We start from the raw sequence: 24,108 nt of genomic DNA on the forward strand, positions 1-24,108 counted from the left end.
AGCATAACAAAATCTTTCTTACTCTAGGTTTTTTCTTGCCAAGCTGTATTTCTTAAAAAATAATAGTAATAATAAAAGCATTTTGTTGTAGGAGACAAAATGTGAACATAAGACCAATCCTGAATGGCAGAGTAGCATGTGGATTACACTTGCTACAGCCCATACATGATGGGTTCTAAAATCCTGTTTCAGCTGAAAGCATCATTCCAGCATCTTTGGCATTGTGTTTCCAGGTGATAAAATATCTTCATCAGAATTTTGGTTTACATCAGTTTGATTTTCCATCTAAATTAGGGCAATAGTATTTTATATTCCTCAAAAGAAGGACATATAGGTGCATTAGCAAAATGTTTTCGAATATGAGGTCTTGGAAGTCATACAGGGCTTTGATAGCTCCTTATCTATAAAGCAGGTTTCTCATGAGGAAATATGGGCCTGGTCTTTCTCTTCCTTCTTGTGTAAAAATCAAGCAGTGGGATGTGGTTCAGCCTGCTGGTGTGATCTGTGTGTTGTTGTGCCTCTGAGTGGCCACACTTTGGTTTGTCTCACAATCCAGCCCCCTCCCATAGAGTTCCCTCACTCCCCAGAGGAGCTGAGCCCCTGCCCAGTGAAAATAGGCTCCTGAATCCAGAGGGTTTGTTTTTTAGTGTGTTTGCTTTAGTTTGGTTTGGGTTTTTACATAATTAAGTGGCTGTTGTCCCTAGTGCTGAAATATTATTTTTGCTGTTTTTGATAAAACTGCTACATAGTAAAGACTATAATCTCCTGGAAGAGCAGCATTAGAGCAGCAGTAACTTTCTCCAGTCACCAAGTGGAAAGTGAATTAACATCAGGGCTTGCATAGCCTGCGTGAATTGCTGAGAACTTAGTCTTGTTTAATTCATATTGATTTATTTATAAAGTGATAAAAAGATTCTTGTGGCTTTTGTAACATCTGCTTTTAATTTTCAAAGCATTTTAGTCAATTTACTGCATGACAGTATTTGTCAACACCAGGTAACTATGACCTCTAACATGCCTTACTCTGTTGAGACTAGTTAACAGGCTAGACTGAGAAATAATATGCAAACTCCTCTCTTATCAGGGGAGATCAATTCCCAAAGTGACATGGATATTGTGGGTGTAGGTGATACCTTTAACCATGACATCACTTTAAACCCCTGGGCAACGCTCACGCCCTTGGGAGTATACTGCTGCTGAAGGGAACTGCTTGACCTGAAACTCTGAGACTCTCTATGTTGAATTTCCTACTGCTCAAGGGAGCAAAGCTGCTGGGTTCAATCAAGAATCCCTTATTTTTACCGGCTTGCAGTCAGGAGCACTCAAGTGCCTTTTACTTTTTTCCCAGCCTTTTCATTTTATGTTTTTTCCCTAGCCTTTTCTGTTCATTTTTCTCACATTCACTTGACACCTGTCCCTACATTTGGAGGATGAGATAAGAAAAGAACTTTGTCCCTGTCAAGACAAGGAGCAGAATATGCCTGCACAAAAAGGGCCAGAGCAGGAATCAAGCCTCTCCTGGGCAGGCAGGTGTGGGAGAGCTCCTTTGCTGCAGTTTGCTTTCTGGAGTGCCATCAGTGGGCTTTTGTCACTGTAGTGGGTATAATTGGAAGCAGGTTTCTCTCTCTTTTGTTTTTCCTTATCTTTTTTATTTTTATTTTTTTGGAGTCATCATGCTGCAGCAAATTTTGCGTGATATGTATATTGACCCTGAGCTCCTGGCAGAGCTGAACGAAGAGCAGAAGCAGATCTTATTCTACAAGATGAGAGAAGAGCAGCTGAGGCGCTGGAGGGAAAGGGAAGAAAAAGCCCGAATGGAGGAGGCTGTGCTGAGAAAGACAGCAAGGCGCAACCAGAGTAAGATTTCTGACCCCCTTCTATGCTTCAGAGCTGGGGATGGTGGGCTTGCAACTGGCTGTGGTGCTGCAGGCATCTGGAAGAGATTGCGAGGCTGAGTGCCAGCTGTCCCCATGGGCAAAATGACAGGGACTGGAAAAGCAACATGTTCCTGCTCCTTGTATCTCCAGGCTAGTCCTTTGTTTTGGGACTATCTTAGTGATTGAGTAAGGGGAATTCTTTTGAAGTGCCTGTTTCAGTCGGGAGTCACTGCTGATGTTGTCGGTGGTAACTGATGTATCATGACCAAGTTTCTCCTCTACTCCTAAGGCTTTTTTTTTTTTGTCACCTGACATCCTCATTCTAGGTCAGACAAAAGCCTATGCTGTTGCAGTTTCATGACTTGGCCTTAAATATTTCCATCTGGCTGTAGAAGAAATAATTTTATGAATTTGAGCTTGCTATGAAAGGCTCTTTGTGAATAAATGTAACACCAAAAGAGCCATACTATATGAGACTAAATTTCCAACTGCATTGGTAAATAGTCTCCAAGAGATTGTTTAGGGAATAGGACAATAGTGTGGCAAGCCAACAACCAAAACCAAAGAGAAGAATCCAGAAATGTGTTTGCATGCAATATGTAGTTAAAATATGGAGCTCCACCCAGAGGCTGCTATGAATGCTGAATGTGTGTGTTGACTTGAAAAGCAAATAGGGCAGTGATGGAAGAAACATCAGAAAATAACTTCTTCAAATGTCTTTTCCAACTTTGGCCTTGGGTCCAAGTGGTTTCAAGTAAACAGAAATACTTAATTTCTTGCTCTTTTCTCTGAGTTAGTGCCTTTCCAGCTCTTTCCTCCATTCATAAGATGAAGCTGTTAGGCTGGTGTAACATAGAAAACCTTTTCATCTTGGAAATGTAACTGCAGTGATTCCTCACTCAACAAGGAGATGTCACAGAGATATGTAAACCACTCATTTCCCTGCCAAAGATCTTATCATATCTTTAAATCTAGTAAAGCTTGAATATTCAAAGTTTCTTATAACTTCTGGTAGCTGATTTTGAGAAAGCTCTATAATGGTTATGAGACTGCAATCCCATTTCAAATGTTGCTTGTTTGAAGACACCCATGGTAGAAACACCTCAATACAGAGACATTGCTGGATTCAGTTCTCAGACTTGAAATATCTAGAGCTTCTGAACCTTACAAAGTGCCCCTTAGATAGTTATCAATTCCAAGACTATTATTAGAAAAAGTGCTTCAAAGCAAAACGATTTTCCAAGACTCACTTTAAGCACAGACCTGCATGGAATGACTGGACTAAGTTACAACAGTAGCCTTAAAATGAGGGGGGAATGACCAGAACACCCTAGCTGGCCATAGAAGAGTTGAAAATGACCCTCAGAGATGGCAAGGTGGATGTTGGAAAACGTCATTCTGTTAAATTTTTAGTTTTTTCACGTTAGTGCTCTCACTGCGAATGGCCCTCTTGAGAAGGATGGCATCAGAACAGCTTCTCTCATACAGCACAAAAGCCTTGTTCATTTTGATTGATTTGTAGCTGAGAAAAAATTAAAAATGCAGTTCAGCTCCACATACCAAAACATCACATCATTGAGATAATCTGTATCATACTCATTCTTTGAGGGAGACAGATAGAGAAAACTCTAACTGCAAAAAATATTTATCTGATGAATTGTCAGTGTTGACACCTACATTTCCATATATAAATTATACATTAAACCTTCAGCTTCCTACTACAGGAGACCATTTTCTGGGTAAGTAATTTTCTGATTAGTAAGTAATAGGAGAAAGGAGAGCAGCAGAGTACCCTATAGATTATATTTGCTCTGACAAAGGTAGTCACAAATAGGCATTGAGTTAAATTTCAGAAAAACCCATTTCCATTTTACCTTCTTAAATTGCCAATTAAAGGTATTGCTTAGGTTTGACTTTTACCCACTGTTAGGAAATTTCTACTTTCTTCAGAACTGTAGTGAAGAACTATTGGAATCAGATTTGCAAGTCAGACATCTGGTTCTGCTGGAAATATTTTTTTACTTTCATGAACTGATGTGCACCAGAGTTGGAAAATATAACTCCTTTCAGGTGTGCTGATCATTAAATGTACAGATACTTGTAACTGATTTCTACTGCACAGCTCCACAATGTGATGTTAAATGGTCTCTCAGTGAAGATGGTTTCTTGTTTAAAACAAAAAAGATGAAAAAGCCAACTGCAAATTATGGATATAAAATAGTAATTACTGTGCACTAGTCTTGCCTATAGACTCAAGGGGTCAGAGTAGATGACAATAATATTTTTTTTATCTTAAGATATTTTTTTCCTTGAAGACAATTGACATCAGCATTTTTTGGACCTTGACGCTGCTTAATTTTAAGTTGCCCTTAATATATAAGTGAATTTCCAGACCTTCTTTCCATGCTACACAGTGTAGACTGTAGAGTGGTTTTATTCCTGTTTTAAATTAGTGGCTACCAAGAAATGCAAAGCTACCCCAATTACATGTTCTTTATTCCCTTGAAACTGAGGGATAAGAGTTTTCTCACCTGTAGGTTTGGTTTTGACTCTGCTGCATGACATGTTTTATGTTCTTGCTACTTTTTTTAGGCCAAGAGTTGCTCTGAGTTTGTAGATATCTTTGTAGCCTGAAAGAGTGGAATAGATGTGAGACTTCAATATTGCTAATGTTGTGCTGAGTTTCTGAAAACATGGATGTTGTTTGAGAATACAACATAGCATTTATATAAAATAATTTTATACTAATTTAACTGGAATTATCTTTATAGCACTGCCTTTCAAATCCTTCTGCTTTCCTCAATGTTTGAATAGCCACATATGAAAACTTCTTCCCATCTCTTTGGGATGGATATGATGAGATTGAACAAAAGCTGTTAATGGGCACTTCTCTAATTAAAATGCTCTGAAAAGTGCCTTCTGCTTGATCTAGAGTTCTATACCCCAGCTGCTGCAATTCCCCATGGATTCAGGAGCTTAGCTACAGTGGGATGTGTGCACCCAGCAGCACAGAAAAAGGATTACATTTTTCAAAACAAAGCAGTGATTGTGAGTTCAATTTTGATTTCCTATGGTGACTTAAGGATGAAGTGTTCTTGTGTTTTAAGTGTGCTGTCTTACTGAAACCACTAGTGCAGAGCTGGGGGCAAAAGGATTGGCATTTGCAGGTCAGAAAGGCCTTGTGATAGAGTTAAAATCATCCTCAGACTTAAGGAATGCTCATTAACATGATCATTCTTAATTGTTTGGAAACTAACTAACAAAGGCCCCAAATCTGCATTTTTAAAGCAGTGCCACTGAATGCAGGTTGTCCATAAATGTCCTATTCAGTACTATGAAATTTGCCATTTAGAAAACAAGTCCAAACCATGAAAAAAGATGTTAAGTTGTTGAGAGTGTTTAGCAAGCCAAATAGTGCACCCATCTAAGTAGTCTTATTCCTAATTTCTAAAAAAATATTAGTCACCTGCAAAATGTAATGCTAAATGGTGCTTGCTTCTTTATTTGGATTGTTTGGTTCCTTGTGTCTTGAGGAAAAATTAAAATTGAAATTAGTATCAGAATGAGTCAGTGTTGAAGGAATTATTTCACTTTGAGGGTGAATGAAATGTGTTCAGATTATTCAATGGTTTTAATTTCTTTGCCAATTAAAAAACACAGATTGATGTCTAAAGGGAAGCAATGCATAAACATCACTTCAGAATGAAGTATTTCCTTTATATTTATTCCTATACTGAATAAATTGTTCCCATTTTTTTTTTTTTTGCTTTTTGTACCTTGCCTAAAATTATTAGTAGAATTTGGGCATTATATGGGTCCCACCAAAATGACAGCATTTAGTGAGCTTATTCAAAGTATAGGAAACCTTTTGTAGTTTTAATTGAATAATGACTGCTGGCTGGTGCTGGAATAGCATCACAGGTGAGCTGAATTCTAGGAGGTCCACCTTCAATTCACTTACAAATTGTTCCTGGGCAGATGTTTCAGGAACATATCTTCATTGTAATTAAACAGTTTGCTTGTTCCTACTGTGCTAAAATCACTGAGAGAATTCTCCTCAAAATTTCAAGATCCTTTGGGATATTCTGAGATTTGACTGACAGGCAGCTTTGCAATTTGCACAGAAACATATTTGTGTGATTAGGCAGGAGCTCTTTAGCCACTACAGCTGAGCTGGGAGGAAGTGGAGGGCCCTGCCAATTTCGGTTTTGACACTGATGCAGTATCCAGAACTGTCAGCATTCCCAAAATGAGATCTCAAAAACTATTGAGCATTAGGTAGCTGAAGGACAGTCATGTGGGAGGGGAGACAATGCTGGCCTGCTGCAGTTATTTCTGCCATTTATTCATTGTGAACTGCAGCTTGTGGTGCTCAGATGGGAGCTATTTGTAAATGCTCTTATTTACCTGTCCTTAACAAGAGAAGCTAGGAGAAAATAGGGTAGGCTTATCACAGCATGGCTAGAAAATAATTTATCTATCTAAATGACATTTGTGTTAGAAAGGTCATTAGAGAATAGATGATGCTGTTTGCAAGCAAGTATCTCAAATATACCAAGGGGATGGCTGGAGAATACATCAGTGTCAGAGGAAGGCCAGTGAGTGAGCATGTGTTTCAGTGGGTGGACATGCAGTGACATTTTTCTGACTTTGAACTTGGAAATGTATTCCTTATTTATGCTCAGGCCTCTACAGACCCTGGAAATACTTAGCTAAGATTTTATCTCCTGTGGAGACAAGCTCCTGTCAGTGTTCAGTGTCTCTTTCTCTGTATCACTGGATATGGATCTAACCAGGGACATCAGACCTCAGTATTTCTGAAATTACTGGCATTATGTGATCTTGAATTCTGAACAGTCCTGTCCTTTGTTTCCAATTCAGATATAGATGGAAAGGTAACAAGAGAACAGGAGCAAGAACATTAAAACCATTTTTGTTAGGGTACTGAGCCACCTAATTTGAAGTCATTGGACAAGTTTTAATGTAACACTCACAATGTAGAGCAGCTTGAGATAGGCTGCAGCTTTGTTATGCTCTGTACCTTAGGCCAGAACTGAGCTGCTCAGGGCCTGTGCCTGGTGTGGCTGAGTGCCGAGGTAGGGTTAGAGAACAGCTTCTGAACTCAGTTCTCTGAACCTGGGGCTATCAAGAGACCTCTAGCTGCTGGATGACCTAGGTGTGCACCAGATGGAACAAATCCAGAGGGACTTCACTCATGTCCTATGATCAGCAATAAGTCTGTGCTTTTCCATTTTCTGTCTTGTCCTGCAGCTGATTTCTCTGTTTTGCAGAAAAGTGACAACAGAATATTGCTGCCTACCTGAGGCCTTCTCCTGTAGACATGCAATCCTCAGTGCTCCTGTTCCCTGAGACATCTGACATCAGGCATTCTCTGAGAGAGGCTGCTGGCTTAGTGAGCCTCTGGCATGGAAGGCATTGCTGTGTTTCTCTGCAGTGTCGTGTTCCTCTGCCTGTCTGGACGCAGCAGTGTTGGACTTTCTCCCACATACCGTGCCTCAGTAATGATATGAGGTGGTGACTGTCTGCAAACTCATGAATACTTGATATGGAAAGAGGGCAGAATTGTGGCCAAGGGGAGAATAGGATATGCCCAAGCTAATTCAATATTTTCTTGCTGATTCTGCCATTTTTTTACATAAATGACTAAAACATTCAAGGACAAAGGAACCAGGTTTTGAGAGCAGGATTTGGAAGGTACAGGAAAACTCAATGTGTTCAAGTCAGCAGTGGATTTAGCCAGACACTGATGGCAGTTCAATAACCTTTGAGTCCACTTGTTTGCTGTGGTGCCAAAAAGCCTCACTGCAGGGTATAGTTCTCCCTGCTTCCATGGTCCTGTGTGCCTGACAAAGGGGTGAGTGCAAACCTGGCACGCTGCATTAATCAGGAGAGCCTGGTACAGAAAATGATCCATAGCTCCCTGTTCATTCTGTGACACAGAACCCTTATCCTCCTGCTTTGAGTTTCCATCAGACCATGAAGCTGCCATGCAGACTTGGTTTTATTTTATTCTCAAAGGGAAAACCTGGAAGCTTTGTGATAGGTCTGTGAGAGAAACTAAACCTTCTATATAGCTTTTACACTTTACAAGATTCAGTTTGGATGAAGAATCAGAAAATATGGTGCTATGTTCTTGAAATTTTTTAATGAAGAAAAGAAATCTCAAATGAGCAATACTCATGGGAATGATTTTAAAACCTTCAGTTTTCCTCTGATGCTTACCTATATTTTTATGTTGTTTACAGTGAGAGGGTCAGCCATTAAATGGACAGACAAGATTGTACAAGGAGTTAGAAAAATGTCTTTAAAGAAAGAGTTTTGAATGTTACCTCCTGGGTAACAATTTTGGCCCCAAAATTGGGCCAAAATTGTTACATGTAACAGTGTGCCTTGGCCAGGGAGACACAAAGTTGTTTGGAACATACTGGGCAGATGCAGCTTAAATGGTATTTTATTTCTGTGTCTCTTTTTTCTTCTTCTTTTTGGTTTTTAACATGCAAACCCCTGTGTGTGTGTTACATATATACCTACCATGTCCTCATGCAAACCCACTTACCTTCGAGTGTTGTGTACAGAATCCCTGCTACATTTGTTAATTACCAGAGTCCTATGTGAGTAAATGCTTCCTCCCTTAATATTTGCTCTCTTCAGTCACTCTTCCTTTATTTGATGCTGCAGGGGTTTATTGCAGCATAATTATTTCCATGGTAACAGGCTGTAATTCCATAAACAGAAGATTGAGTTTGTTATATGATCAGGAAGCAGCTGGAGAGCCATAAAAGGCTGATTTTTCAGCAATGCTGAAATCCTGAAACCCTCATTGATATATTAATGTCATCAGCTGAATTTCTTTCTGCCTTTGCAAATCCTCCCCTCAATGGAAAGGCACATAACACAGTATTGAAATTCAAAGGTGTGTAAATTGAAATGTCAGGGGCAGAATTTCCCCCCATTCTTCTAAGAATTGAAATGAAGGGGTTTTTTGAAGGTGTTTTGGGAAGAGAGAAATTCTATGCTCCCTAGCATAGAATTAGCACAGGCAGAGCACAAATTAATTGTAGATCTTCAGTTTATTGTGGGATGATGTTATTTTCATTACTTTCCTCATTACCATCTAGTTCTTCTCTGTATATTTTAATGGATTTACAGCAGTTATTGTTTTGAGAAGCGCATTCTGTCCTTTGAATAGTCTCTCAAAAACATTCACAGTAATTTCCTAGGTTTTCTCCTTAGAAAGAAGTGAAATTCTGTTTGTGTGTTAGTAAAAAAAAGAAAAGAAACATAATTCAATACTTATATTGGCTAAGCTCAAGGAATTGAGAACAGTCTAAAGCTCACATCCTCATTTTCATCCTAATCAATGAGCTTCTAACACATGTCCTCTAGCTAAATGAAACTGTGAATGGAACCTCATCTACCCTGCAGACTAGCAAAATTCAAGCCTCTACTTGAAAGAAGCCATAAAAAATAATTTGCTTGGAAAGCCAAGAAATCTCAAGTAAAGGACATTGTGCTTAGACCAGAGTATACCAGATATTTGAATTGCAGAAGAACAAAAACCCTACAAACACAGCAAACTCCATGAGCTATGGTTTAGCTCTCCATGGCAAAAGTAGATCAGGCTGATCAGCTTTTAATGCACATGCAGCCTGTTTCAAATGCCTAAGAAATTTCAGGAGTTTTTTCTAGCCCAGAGAGAATAAAGAATAGAGATGTTTTCTGTAGAGAGTCAAAAGATACTTGTGTGACTGCAAAGCTTCCCAGCGGCTGAGGGAGGACAGTCAATTGCTATTGCAGAGATTTGTAGCTTCCAAGCAGGAGAATTATGGTGGGAAGCCCAGAGAAACAAGGCTGTTCATGGAAATAGCAGATTCTTTAGTACAACATTCAGCAGAATTTGAATGCTGTCCTGTGGTTGTGAGAGTATAAATCAGTGATCACAAAATTTTCTGAATTTATGCCCTGTGGTGTTTCCTACCACAGAGAGGCAGGAGGGTGCTTGGTGCTCTCTGTCATTTTACTGGACTAAGCAGGCAGGCTGGGTGATGGAAATCCTGGCACCAAATCCTGGCACCAAATCAGGCCTCTAGCCCCTTGGAATAGCTCCTGTGTAAACACTGGGGATGGACACAAATGGGGGCTGCTGGGGATTCTCTAACTGTTAAAGCAATGGTGACCAAGCTTGGAGAAAGGAAGCTGACTCCAGTAGTATTCTATTTGCTCTAATTGCCATTATTTCCAAAGCACTTTTATTTAGAGATGTAAAAAAGGAGGCCAAGAACCCATGAAACTCCTACACCCAGTGAGTGGTCAGCTCCTCTGTTCCAGCTGGCAGAGGCAGTGTGGAGCTCTGGTCTCCAGAGCTGTGTATGGAGTGTGTCTGTGTTTGTTCCATGACTCAGATACAGCGTGGAGGTCTGAGCTGATATGGTTGGAACCCAGTGTGCCTGAGCTGGGCTTCCCTGTCCTGGTGCTTGTCTCTGTCCCCAGGTATCCAGGCAGTGTTGGTGCTCCCTGGCAATGTCATGGCACTGACAAGGTGACAATGCCCTGCTGGCCCTGGGGCAGCTCAGAAGCCAGAGCAGCCTGTGGTGCCCCATGGCTCAGCTCTGATAGCACTCCAGCACTCTGTGGGTGGGATCAGGAGTGCTGCTGGCAGAGCCTCGTTGTTCTTATAGGTGAGAGCTCGAGTTTCCAATTGCTCTCTAGGGCATTGTTTTAAACTTTCATTGCTGTTACAGAATTGGCTGTGCAAATAACAGACAAATAGAAAACATGATTTGGTCTTATTTTTGATTGTATGCATTTATATGTACAAATTGAGTTGCTATTGTTCTGGCTTTAGGTCTCCGAGAAAGTTTTTGCTGTGATCCCTTTGTGCTGCAAATTTGAGAGACCTGGTTTTGCATTTTCTGACCTGGCATTTGTCTGGAGTAAGGAGCCAGAAGCCAGTTTACTGGCCTCAAAGCACTATGGGTGTAGATTTAGAGGCACTCCATGTGAGTTACTAATTCATGGATGAGCTTCAGGTGAAAAGAACATGTTGTCTTCTTTTGGGGCTACAAAGTTGTTTTAGGTGAAAAATGGTGGGAGAGTAGGGATGGCAAAGACCTAGTAAATTATTCAGTAGGTTTTCCTAATAAAGCATTGCTTGTTTCTAAAGTACTTCCACTTCTACTGTCCAATCCAGACTAACTTTGATGTCCACTGCTTCCTTAAGGTTATTATTTGCAGCCTGTCACAGTCTCTCCAAGAAGAACAAAGTACTTTTGTGGTCAAGGCACAAGACTGGGGCTCAAGAGTTTTAATTTTTGTTTCTTGACTCTGCATTAGGCTTTGTGACTGGGCTCAGAAGCCTACTGCTGACCAGTAAACATGAGGCTCTCTTGCCTCCTTCTTATCTACATTTCAAATTTGTTTAGTCAGGACTTGTCTCTTCCTTTTACATTTAGCTGAATTTTTCTTTTTTTGTATGTTTTTCTCTTTCATTTGGAAGTAGTGTATTAACAAAACATCTTATTTTGCAGAAAAAATTTAATACTTGACAGGCATTTTAAAGCAGGAATTATTTTGTAATAATCAGCCCTAAATAGTAGTAATTCTCTGCTTGCAAAGCAGACAACACCAGTTTCCTAAAAGTACTAGGGGAAATAATTTTCTGGACTTTCTTGATCTTGCCATAGGTTCTGCAGTTTAAAATATCATTAGCCTAGGAAAGCTGACTCTCTCACTGTGAATGTGATTCTGCAGGCCGCAGAGGCTTTTTGTATGGCAGAAATTCTGCTTTCACAGTGCCGGATTTTCTCTCTGAGGTGTTCTTTTTTTTTCCTGCACACTCATTTTTGATGTTATTATTTGTTAAGAATCTGAGTTTTATGATCAGATTGTACAGTAAAGCCCAGCTGCAGCTTTATAGGAGCAGAGGTTTAAGGAAGGTTTGCATGGGAGTCATTTCTTGAAGTAAATTCAGTCGTTGGATGTGAAAAGGCTTTCTTTTCTTCTAGAGAAAAATCTGAATTAAGGCATCTGTGCTCAAGCCGAATAATTTAAAAACTATATATATATATGAGGGGCTATCTGTTTAATGCTGAAGGTTAAAATTGCCACATTGTTTAATACACAAATCTTTCAGCTTTGACTGTATTTGAACATGTACTTTATGCATATACAGTAGTATGTGTATAGTGCTGAACCAACAATACTGATGGTTTCAAAGGAGTTTATTCATCTACTGGCTAGAACTTTATAAAAAAGATCCATTGTTTTAAAAGAAGAAAGAACAATTTCTCAAGACACATCGACAAATCAGCTATTTGTTTTATTGGGCTGGGTTGCAATGGGTTAGTTGTGCCTCTGAGAAACACATTAATAACCCTTTGGCACAGAAAACCTTGAGAGAAGCAAAGATAAAATTTGTCTGCTTACCTGAAAAGTTATATTTTTTTTTTTTCATTCCTGGTTCCCTCTGGTAAGCTCATAAATGAATAGAAATAGTGAAATTGTCTCAGAACTGGACTAGTATTTTGTATCCACCAGTTATGGTACAGATCAATTAATGGAACGGGTGTTGTTTGTAACATTTTCTTTAATGTACTAAATAAAGGAGAGAAACTAGGATATTCAGATTCCTCACAAGAAAGAAGACATGTTGTGCTTTTAAAACAAAACCTGCCTTTGGTTTTATGGAATTAGTGTTCCTGGGAGTACTCATTCCATACTCCTCAAGGTACTTTACTAGGAACTGTAGTAGGAGAAAACCTTGCAGGCAAGTAGTGATATGGCCAGTCAGGTCTCAGCAGATGGTATTCTAATGATGTATCCAAAAAATACAAGTTCAAAATAAATGTTGTGTTGACAGGAACACAATGTACAGAATAAGAACCACAATGAAATACATTCACAGTTACAACCTGAGACATAATCTGATAGACTGTGAAAAAGCAAATGCTTTTGAGAGTTATTGAAGGAAAACGCTATTAGCTTAAATTTCCACCCCTCTTTGAAGTTAGTACCATTAGGCTGGGGATTCGTATAAATTACATTTTCAAATTTGATATAGAATATCAGCTTTCGTGGTGAGATCTGATCCATTCATTGCCTTCAGTCTGGATTGTCAACACTTGTGAGTGTGGGCTGGTGCTGACATTGCTGCTGTCAACAGCCCCACTCCGCTGCCTCCTGCAGTTTTCTGCCTTCAGCCTGGGATGTCAGAAACACTTCATTGATTGTGCATTGGGAAACTTAATCCGGTTAAATGGATATGTCCTCACACAGAACAAGTGGTAGCTGAAGGTGAGAGTAGCTAAGCTGATGGTGCTAGAGAGAGATGGAGGAAAAGTGGAAGCGAAGCCTGCCTGTTCAAATAGGATGGGTTTCTTTTAACTCTTATGGGAACACTGGAAAAAAAATCCTTAGGAAAATGGTACTCTGTCCATTTCACCATGTTTTCAAATGAGACAAGATTTCTTTTAGAAGATAAAGATTTAGAAGTTTCCTTTTGTGATGCACAATTTTCTCATATCAATGTTTGTGTGAGAGGTTGAAATCTAGGGGACCGTAATATACAGGGAATGACGCAAACTGCTGACCCTTTAAGGCCTTGTAGTCTGAATTCTTTGAAATAAATGCAGTGTTAATTTGGCAATGGTCTTTATTGCAGAATTTCCTTTTGTGGAGGACAATTTTGCAAGAAATTTGCAAGAAATTAAACATAAAAATTGATGCATAAGAGGTGTTTCTACAAATTCCTTATTATGAATCTCCAAAATGCTTATAATATTTGACAGTTGTATTTATAAAAGCAGAAGGAAAAGACCAAACCACACGAAGTCAGGTAATCTAAATAACTATTAAAATGGATTCAGGTAGGATCTAATCTAGTGTCCTTTGTAGTCCTACAGTTGGTTCTTGTACTTGATGGCTCACCAAATGCAGTCTATTTTGTAAAGAGGTCTCAGGCCTTTTGTGGTGCTCTTAAAATCACTCTGTCAACACATTAACCATAGATTTTTGTGTAGTTTGTGTCATGAAAACTGAACCAGAAATTTAATCCCTTTCAATTGCCTCTGTGAGCAAGAATAGGCTCTGAAGCACTGAGTGGTATGCTCTGAGCATGCAGACTCCCTGAAACTCCTGCTTCACACAGTGTGAGCAGGAAATTCCTGAATTCTTTGAAGGTTTTCCCTTGAAGTTTCTCTAATTCAACACTGGACTGTGCTTTGTGCACAAAGCATTTTTAGTCACATAATATCACTGGTTATTGGTTTTGCCCCATCTCTTTTTCCACACTCTTCGTTCATCTGTTGTTGAGTGAAATGAGCAGATATAGCAATTAAAAAGGGATTATAATACTGGAATTCTGGGAAATGCATGCCTGAATTAATAATTTTTATTTTTGTAGGAGAATGAGTCTTTGAAGATTGCGTAATCCTCAGCATGAAAACCTTTTAATTTTTTTCCCTAGCATTTGACATGATTTGGTCAGATCTGAAGATTTCTTTGGACCTCTGAGCGATGTTTTCTTCCAAATTGTAAATGGCAAGCTTAATGTTTTCTAAGTTGCAGGTTTCCCACCCTTTCATGTCTGTCTGTGCAGGATTGGAGGCGGCGTTTACGTTGTGGTGTGCTCTCGGTGGTGTTGCAGGTAACGGCAAGCGCGTGCAGTGGCTGCGGGGCCAGGACGGTGAGGTCTGGGTCTGGGTGATGGGAGAAGCCCCGGGGGACAAACCCTACGAGCAGATCTCGGAGGAGCTCATAGCAGAGCGGGCCAGGCTGCAGGCACAGAAGGAGGCAGAAGAGCTATGGTGAGGATTTAAGAGTCTGAGTTCAGGGTCCACTTGGCATAATGGGAGGCATGACCTTGTGGAAAGGTGGGAGGTAATGGTGGGTAAAACTGGTAAGTATGTTTTGTGAACATTTGCTTTCACTTGCTTTGTCAGGTTTTCAGCTTGTTAAAAATGTCATTTTGCTTTTATTGAATATTGAAAGCCAAAAACCCTATTGGCAAAAAAAGTGGTGCCAACCTTTTTCTCTCTTGGGAATTTAGATAAAGCAATTAACCAGCCTGCAAATAAAGAAAAATGAAGCAGTCTGGTTTTGAGATGATTAAATTAGATATGTTTGTTATATCACAGTTCAGAGCCCACAATGGGGGCTTAGTACACAAAATCCTTTTGGAAATTGGTTTTATTTGCAATTTGCTTGTATTAATTTTTATTCCAGCAGTTCAAAACTCATTATACAAAGTGCCATGCGGCTGTTTCTAGTAGGGTCTCTTCCAGGTTTGGGGGAGATTCAAAAGTGTTTTGATGATTGATATTGTTAGAAATTAGGCCACCTGCCTCACACACTTCCCTTTGTAGTGCAGCACTGAAAAGTGACTCTTTAATATCAGGTTATTCTATGTTATCCTTTTTCATATGAGATTATTCTTGCTTTGAGTGCTTGCATACTTAAGCAGGGATTGAAACCTTCAACCTGTCCTCTGAATTCCTTTTACATTGTCAGTATGAATAAACAGTCTAGCATAAGAATTTGGGAGACATTTTTACTGGTATTTGAAAGACAGTAAATTCCCAACCAAGCTTTGCTAGACTAATAGAAAAATATAAGGTATGACTTCAAGACATCCAAGAAGTACTTGTCTAACTTAGAAGTGCCATTTTAATTAATAATTTATCAGAAATTGTAAATTGTCTGCTTTCTGCATGGTTTATTCAAATATGATTTGTGCTAGGTCTCTTGTTAAATACATTTTAATTCTTTGCTTGCATCTTTCCATGAAGTCTTATGCTAATTATTTATTGCAACCAGTGAGTAAGCATTGATCCTCAATTTAAGAAAATTAGTGCATTAAATTTTTGTTTTCACATCCTTTTCTGAAGGAGACAAAAGGAAGCTGAAATAACAAAGAAATTCCGTGATGCTATGGCTCAAGAAAAAGCCAGAATAGTGGCAGAAAAATGGAAAATAGAAATGGAGGATCGGAAAGCAGCCAAACTGGAGGAAGAAAAAATTCAGGAGGAACTGAAGGTTTGCATAGAGAAATTTAGGGGTTTTTTTATAGTGTTTTCATATAGATTCACAGTTTTTGTCACCTTCAGTGCATGCTTATTAATAAGCTTTAAAATCCAGAGTTGTAATTTTTCATTCTGGAATATACAGATAGTTACATGGTGTTCAGCAGAACAGCTGGGTGAGCGATGAGAAAAAATTACAGGTCTCATTCAGAAGTGCCAGAACAATCAAACTGGTTATTCAGCTCACACATTAACAGAATTGTTCAGTCAGCTGTGCTGGATGAATCATCTGGGGGAAAAAAATGTACAATTGGGAAAGATCTCATTTTAAGTTAGTTTGCTTGAATGTATTCTGTGTATTTTGGATGAGTTTGTTCACATAATGAACTTTAAAACTGTGTCACTACTTCCTTCAAAATAATAAGGGGTGGATCCTTCCCCTACTCAACATATGGGAAAAGTCCAGTTGGCTTTTCTGGGAGAAGTTAATTTGCTTGATTTTTTTACTTTACAATGAACTTTTTATGAGCTCAGTTATGATATTTTAATGTTTGTTTGGAATAATAATTTTTTCACATTTTTTAGTTGAAAATAGCAATTTCAAAACAAAATAGGAAACACATCTGTCCACTCTTTTCATATTACTTGATAAAGATAAAAAGTTGTTTAAAAATGAGAAAGTGAAATATAATGGGTTCATGTAGAGAAGTCAGGACAGTCCTCTGAGACTGGGATGTGCATGCTGGGACTGCATACAATTGGTGAGGCTGAGTTTCCATGGAGAAAGCTTTAGAAAATCTGACTCTGAGGATCCAGTAACTTCCATCCACCTTCCTCTCCCCTGCTGACAGCTTGCTATGTCTCTTCTTCCTTTCCTGGTGCAGTGATTTAAGGTATGGAAAGAGTGGATAGACTTCTCCCATTGCCCCTTGGTGATGGGAGGAATGCTGAAAACTTAATGTTAAGTTTGTGGTTTGATTGCAAATAGCAAATTTCTTGTCACTCTGCAGACTATGGGCCTGGGAGTTGAGGTGGTTGTGGAGCACAAAGCCAGGGCAGTTCCTGCAGAGGAGGTGGATTTACCTTTGCACAATTAATTTGAATTCACAGGAGAGAATGGGGCCTTTGAAATATGAAGTCAATGAGTAATGAAAGTATACCTTTCTGCTTTATTAATGTATGAATCATGAGCAGAGCAACTAATTAAACACTCTTTCCTCTGCTCTCTGGAAAGTAAAGCCCTCTTGAACAAAGGCTGACAGTGTTCACTCATGCCTATGTGGCTGACTCACAGGACACTTGATGGGGAAAATATCCACAAGCTCACTGTTACTGTTCTGTTTCAAAGAGTAGAGTGAGCAACTTCTGAGACTTTCAGTGGCCAGTATTCATAGCTTTCTATTAAGGGAAACTAGTTGTTCAGTTGTTGATAAAATGAAAAGAAATGGCACTAAATTCTGTTCATGTTCATATTGATGGAAAGGTAATGTCACAGTGATCTGTGTTTCCACTGTTTCCCAGGACATGAGCAGGTGTCCTCCATCCAGCTGTGTGCCTGGTAGGAGCACTGCTGGAAGTGAGATGAGATTATGGTTCAGTTTTACTTTGAAATTCAAATACTTAACTTTGTCTGGGATTTCTCTATCTCTCTTCCTAAAGTTGCCAACATATTTGTTCTGCTAAGGAAGATAGAAACCCTTTCTTTCCCAATGATTTCTCTTAAATCAAGCATTTGAAGAAAGACTTTGCAAAAATGTAAGTAAACGGACCAAAGTTTTCAAGACAAGACCCAGCAACTCCTGACTTAAAGAATTAGTTTGGAAACCAGATATGATGCAGTGATTGTTTTTTTAAATGCCCTTTATCAAGTGTTCCCCATAACTTCCGGTATTAATCCAATAACAGAGTGAGTCTTATTCCACTTTCAGCATAGGCTCTTCAATTAGGTCTATAATCTGAGATCTGCTGGGAGAGACGTGGTCTGGCATGGGGTTCCACCAGCAGAAATCCAAATGCAGTATTGATTCCTGGTACTTGGACACCACTCCTTTGCTACTCAGAAAAAGCAGCTTATCTGTTACACACTCTTGAAAGATCAGATCTTCTACGTTGTGCATGGTGCATAGACAGGGAAAGAAAGTTGTGTTTCCGGCATCCACGTCCAACTAGAAGGAAGGAATACAACTAAGGTTCAGGGAAAAAGATGAATTAATGAATCTACTGATATATGACAGAAGTAATTGATAGAATGAAGAAAAGGATGTGGAATTTGATGTAGATCTGTAGGCAAGCTTGCTTCAACAGATTTAAAATATTTAACACACTGGTAATCATCCTTCTGGGATGATGACCAGACCATGTTTAAAGATGTCTCCAGACTGAGGTATGGAAAGTCCACTCTCTGCTAATGCTTCATCCTCTTGAAGCACTTTGACTTGGGAAATTGAAACTGTCTCCTTTCTGCTGGCATGTTAATTTCTGACCATATTGTGTCACAAAAACTCCTTTCTAAGAAGCTTTTATTCCTCTTGACCAATCATGGGACGTCAGGGCTGTCTGCACTAGATAAATGACATCTTACATATCAAAGTGAGTAATGGTGCCTATTTCCTTTTCCAACACTATTCCAAAGGTATTGCTTTCCTTGGTGATTTTAAGTAGCATTGTCTTTAATTTATGATGCTAGAATATAAACTTTGACTACTCTATTTTTGCAGTTTAAGGACAGCTATACTTTTATGCACCTATTGCAAAGGACAAATAAGAGAGCCAATTACTATCATTAATCTTTTTGCTAATTCACAAAGGCTAGGAGCTCATAGGCATAATTTTCTATGGTTATCAGTAGCTGTCATTAAGAGTCTGAACAATGTGCAGAGCTAAGGCAAATTGAAGATGTGAGTGTCATCCAGCCAGGGGTTGTGTATCCTTCAGCTACATTTAGAAATAAGAGATCTCTCAGTTCAGTTTTCATGTGGTCTACATAAAGCAGGAGAATATTAATAGTAAAGTACTCTCCTTATGACAACATCAGATACGTGCCAAATTTAATAATATAAGCACAGTTGACAGCAGAGCTGGATTGCTTCTTAAAAATTCCCTGGGAGATGAAATGTGTCTCATCAAAGAAGATAGGTTCAGAGAACAGAACAATTAGTGCTTCTGTTCAGGAAATATCTAATTAACCTTATGCTCAGTAGAAAGAATACACTTTTTATTGAGCTTGGATAAGATTTCAACGCATGCCTGAATGCTTTACTGTGCCCCCAAGGGCTGTGGACCTTATTCTTCAGAAAATTGCTGCCAGATGTAGAGTTTAGGAATACAGTGAACTGTCACCATTGCCATTTGGAGTACTGGGGCTTCTTATGATAGAGCAGTGAGCATTCTGTCTTGATCTGAAAAAAACTCTTGTCTCCAAGTAAACGTCAAGCACAGTTATCTCCAAGTGCAAATAATCTGTAAGTTCAGCTCTGTGCTTTGCTGTGCCAAGGAAACATTGAACTCTTTCCCAAAGAGAGCATATTTATAATCTAGGAATATGACAACAGCTTCTTGCTGGGGTTCAGCACCCAGTTCATTCTGAAAGTGCCTTAGTTTTGTTATTTCAATGGCAATTACAGTAATTCATTTTGCTTCCTTTTGGGTCACTACAATTCAGTAATTCTTTTTTCCCCCAATGCTGTTGTCTCTTGAACAATGTTGTAAATGAGGAAACTGTTAGTTTTGGTTGGGAACTGGGTGTTCAGGTTTTCTCTATCCTACTTGTAACTGTTATTAATTTTAAAGGAAATTATCTTCCTCAGTGACATCAGTAATGATTGTGCTTCTGAAGCCACTGTCTTCAGTCTGGATTGCTGATAAAAACTAGCAAAGCTCAGGTGTTTTCTATGCGTAAATGGCAAAATCTGAGCCACTAATGAGGGTAGCTTACATGTTAGGAATTCAAGCTGTGAAGAGTCTCTATGCTTCAGAGACAAATTTTAAGTAGATGGTCACTGGATCTATGGCAAATTACATAAGCAGAGCCTGTTCCAGCATGTGCAGCAAATGTCAGATATCTCCCAACCAGGAACAGTTCTTAGCTTTGCTTTCCATCTTATGGAACACAGGGTCTTTGTGATCAGAGTAAGTTGGTACCTCCTTGCATGAGATGTGTGAATAGCATGTCCCGGGACACACCTATGGCAGGGATCTCATAGCTTCTGAATAAAGCATGAGTGCAGTTCATATGTTTGTCTCTGTGCAAATACATTCACAGTGAAGGGATGCAAAGCCTGTGTTCCTTTTGAGACACTGGTAGTGGAGCAAAATAATGCCTCTGCAAACACTTTCTTTTCTGATGCAAGTGAGAGAATTTTCTCAGAACAAGTCTGGGAAGGAGTTGGACATATTTCTGCCTTTACTCAGAGCTCTGTTGGCACCTGTCAGATGTGTCTGGAGAGACGTCTGAGCTCTGAACTCAGCTGGCTGTGTCAGCCTTGCTGAGAGCAGCCTGTGCTGCAGCTGGTGACCCTGGGGTTTCCAGATTTCCTTCCTCAGAGCAGAGAGTCCCTGAGGGCTCTCAGCTGTGTTTTTGGAGCCCTGACTCTCTTGCCTGGCCCAGGTGGTTGCTGAGCGGGCTCAGGAGGTTCAATGCAACTGTAGTGCATCCAGCTGGCTGCAGCTTTCAGGGCTGCCAAGGACACTTCCTGCCAGCCTGAAGCCCTCAGAGCATCCCAGGTAGCATTTGCTTCAGAGAGGGCTGTTGTAACAAGCACACCTTGGGTTGGGTTTTGCCCTGAGCAGCAGGAGAGTGGTCATTCAGCTGCCCTGCAACCTGTAAGACTCCCCAGAAAGACCCCAAGAGCTGTGGCAGCCAGAAGCCCAGTTGTCCTCTGTAAAAAACCCCACTGCTCTATTTTACCTTTTCCTCAGTGTATTTTTAAAATCTTTCTGCAGCAAAAACTAAATGATGACCTAATTTCCTCTCATCTGCCTTGGACTAAAACATTAAAACTTAACCATGGCTAATATTAAATATTATTTAGAGCTGCTCATAGTAAAGCTGTCAAACATAGTGAGATACACATAGACAGAAACAAGTTGGTGGTCAATTCTCAACTGCCAGAGGATATATAAGATCATTTAGCATGTTCAAATTCTGCAGTGGAGTAAAGGCTGGAGAGGATTACTGCTGCCTGTCGAATTGCCAGTGTGATTTGTTTCAGCAGCTTGGTATTTCTCAACAATTTGCAACTCTGAACTGAATTGTCACTTGCTAATTATTTTGGCAGAGCTAAAAGGGTCAGGCAAAGAGTACAATCTCTCTCAACTGTCAGGCAGAAGATGGTGTTTGTAGGTATTACAGCTCTTCACTCCCAGCTCTGATGTGCCGGATTAGATTCCTGGGGAGAAGCAGACAAACTGCTTGCTGTATTCTTCCAGTGGAGTAAATTAATTCAATTGTTGTTAATTTTAAATTTAAACAAACACTGTTTACCGTACTTGACTAAAGGATGACTGTTCTTTTCCTGTGTCATACCAGCAAGGATTGTTTCTTCTCACACACACCTTGAGGGAGTTGGGCAATATACCTGCACATCTCTGCACTAATTTAATAAATATAAGTTAAATCTCCTCTTTCTATAAAAAGGAAATCTCCTCTTTATGTGAAAAATTTTTGGTGAATTCAGAATCAAGTGCTCATGTTAAGCTTTTGTTATCTGTTCTTTGACTTAAATCTCCTTTGCAGTTAAAAAGAAAGGATTTTCTTAGTTGGCATTGTTGCCTTCCATTAAGAACGCAAACTCTACCTGAATTCTAGTTTTTGGTGTTCTGTGGGGGTGCTTTTTGTTTGTTTTCTTAGACCCTTCCATCTTTTTACTAGAAATGTTTCGACAACAGCTACATTAAAAAACAAGCCCAAACTTCCAAAAAAACTCTGGTGTGATTCAGGGAAACTGCAGTGAGATTGATTTCCCCCTCTCCTCTATTTTAAGTTTACCTTGTGGTTTAAGATGTTGAATAGAAAATATTCTGATAACCCAGGATTGCTTCTGTGTCTGTCCATCTTCCTGAAGGATAGACTGAATGTATTGAATTTTTTTAGGTAGTGAAGCTAAGTGAATAAATGTCCTCCTCACAAGAATAAAGAACAGTTGATCTCATATTTTTTTCAAGAAGAGAATAGAACTATTTACTTGCAGCTAAAATGTGCAATCCTTAATTCTACAGAGATACTAAAAAAGATAATTATTTTTTCTGAGGAAGCTGCTTGGCTTTGAAATTAGCATTGTCTGAAAGCATTGACTTCTCAAAATTACTGAACTGTCCACTCAGCTCATGTTTTTAGGAGCCAGGAAATAACAATGGAAGGATGATGCTAAAAATAATCCAAGATAGCAGCATTAGAATCCACTGAAGAACAATACTAGGCTTTTATTTCTTAGAGATATTAAGAGCAGTCTAATGTATTGTTCACAGACACATATAACATTAAGGGCTGGACCCTTAACCTTCACCCTAGAAATTTCATAGGATTAACGTTTTGCAACAATCTGCTTGGGTTTCCTGTACTTACAGTTTAGGTCAGGTAACTAGGACAGTAATTCAGGGTGATTTTACTCAGGGATTTATAAAATAATTCTTAACTGTGTGTTTGTTAGCCATAAGGGTATAGTGCTGGTTCCATTATAAAATTAAATAAAAACTGTTTTTATTTGTAGTTCAAGTTATTTCAATAATATGATTAACACTTTATGAAGTTCAGTTTTGAGGTTTTTGGGCTTCAATTAAACTATATGATATAAATCTGCTTCTTCACTACCTAAGGGATTTGGGAAAACTCATTGGAAAACAGATAGAGATTCCTAGTTCTGCATTAATTGAGCTCCTATGTTATTGAAAATGTGAGGGAGGCCAACTGAAGAAGCAATCTTTCTCAATTTCCATCTCTTTTAAGGCTTTCTTGGAAGGGAAATTTTTTGGCTTGCTACTCTTAGCTACATTTTACAAAGTGACTGTTTTGTGTTCAAGGATCTGCCTTTTAATCCAGAATATAGTGATCTTAATTTTTGGAAAATATTCTTCCCTTTATTGGTTATGATGACACACTGGGACAGTTGCTAAACCAAGAGCAACAATAAATCAGTTGCTGAATTCTAAGGTTCTGTGGATGATGTGTGTAGTGCTCAAAGGCAGCAATATCTTCAATGGGGGTACACATGGACTAAAACCAAGCTTTGCTTACAGACTGGAGAATAGCACAGGCTTTGGGGCCACGTGATAAAATGTTTTCTGTATAGTTTTCCAATCTTAGATGCTTACGTGTTCCTCATTCCTTTGATACCTGTGGTCTCAAAATGTACCCTCCTCAGGAATTCCTAGGAGGTGGGAAAGTTCAGTGATGGCACTTGTGAGAGGTGAGAAGCCCAAAGCTGGAAGAGAGAGTGATTTGTCCAGGGTAATGCAGCTTCTCTGAGATAAGGAGCAACTGAAGCAATGTCTCAACTTTTGGCACATTCTTCCTCTTTAGTCACTTCTGGCTTCATTTTCTCTAGAAAAGAGAAGAAGAGGAAAGACAGAAAGGTGAGGAGCTAATCAGGCAGCAGGAAGAAATCCGGGCAAAGGAGCTGTACCTGAGCCTGAAGCAAGCTCAGCAGCACAGTCAGCACAGCGATGATGACCAGGAGTGGGAAGAACAGTGTGAGTAAAATTACCTTCACAGCAATCATGCATTTCTGAAAGCAGATAAAAGGACACTTGCAGAATGGAGACGGTGTGGCCAAAAAATCTTCTACCTAGAGCAATACAAAGTGATGTATTATATTGGTGGAAATTGCCAGCTTAAAATTACAAACAGGAGTTTTGGATTTCTTCCTGAATGTGTGTCAATGCCTTATAGAAAAGTTTTTGTGTACAATGACTGAGATCATTAAATTCTGTCTAATGTACTTAATAAACAGTTTTGGCTTAGTAATAATAACTCAGGGCATAGTTATTTTGACAGCTTGTCCTCAGCTATCTTTGAAGAGATAGAATCTGTCTTCATCAGTATTTTAATTGCTTCCATATGGTAGTAGGGTGAAGCTATGATATCAATGCTGAAACTCACTTCATTCCAAAAGATTACAGTAAATCATACTTAGATTGTTACTCTTAAAAACACCTGATGATGATGATCTCATTCTATGGAAGTACTGTTCCTTTTT

General features: G+C 39.2%; 1 protein-coding gene across 2 annotated transcripts in view; it reads left to right on the forward strand.

Moving 5' to 3' along the window:
• Window positions 1-1,673: 1,673 nt before the first annotated feature.
• Window positions 1,674-24,108, forward strand: part of SH2D4B (SH2 domain containing 4B) — a 56,645-nt gene continuing 34,210 nt past the window's right edge. For both annotated transcript variants that reach the window (XM_066554963.1, XM_066554964.1), the window contains exons 1-4: window positions 1,674-1,857; window positions 14,542-14,701; window positions 15,782-15,929; window positions 23,458-23,602. In XM_066554963.1, coding sequence (XP_066411060.1) covers window positions 1,674-1,857; window positions 14,542-14,701; window positions 15,782-15,929; window positions 23,458-23,602 — 637 coding nt within the window. The remainder of the gene's footprint in view (window positions 1,858-14,541; window positions 14,702-15,781; window positions 15,930-23,457; window positions 23,603-24,108) is intronic.

Source organism: Molothrus aeneus, chromosome 8 (genome assembly GCF_037042795.1).
Source record: "Molothrus aeneus isolate 106 chromosome 8, BPBGC_Maene_1.0, whole genome shotgun sequence".
Lineage (NCBI taxonomy): Eukaryota > Metazoa > Chordata > Aves > Passeriformes > Icteridae > Molothrus > Molothrus aeneus.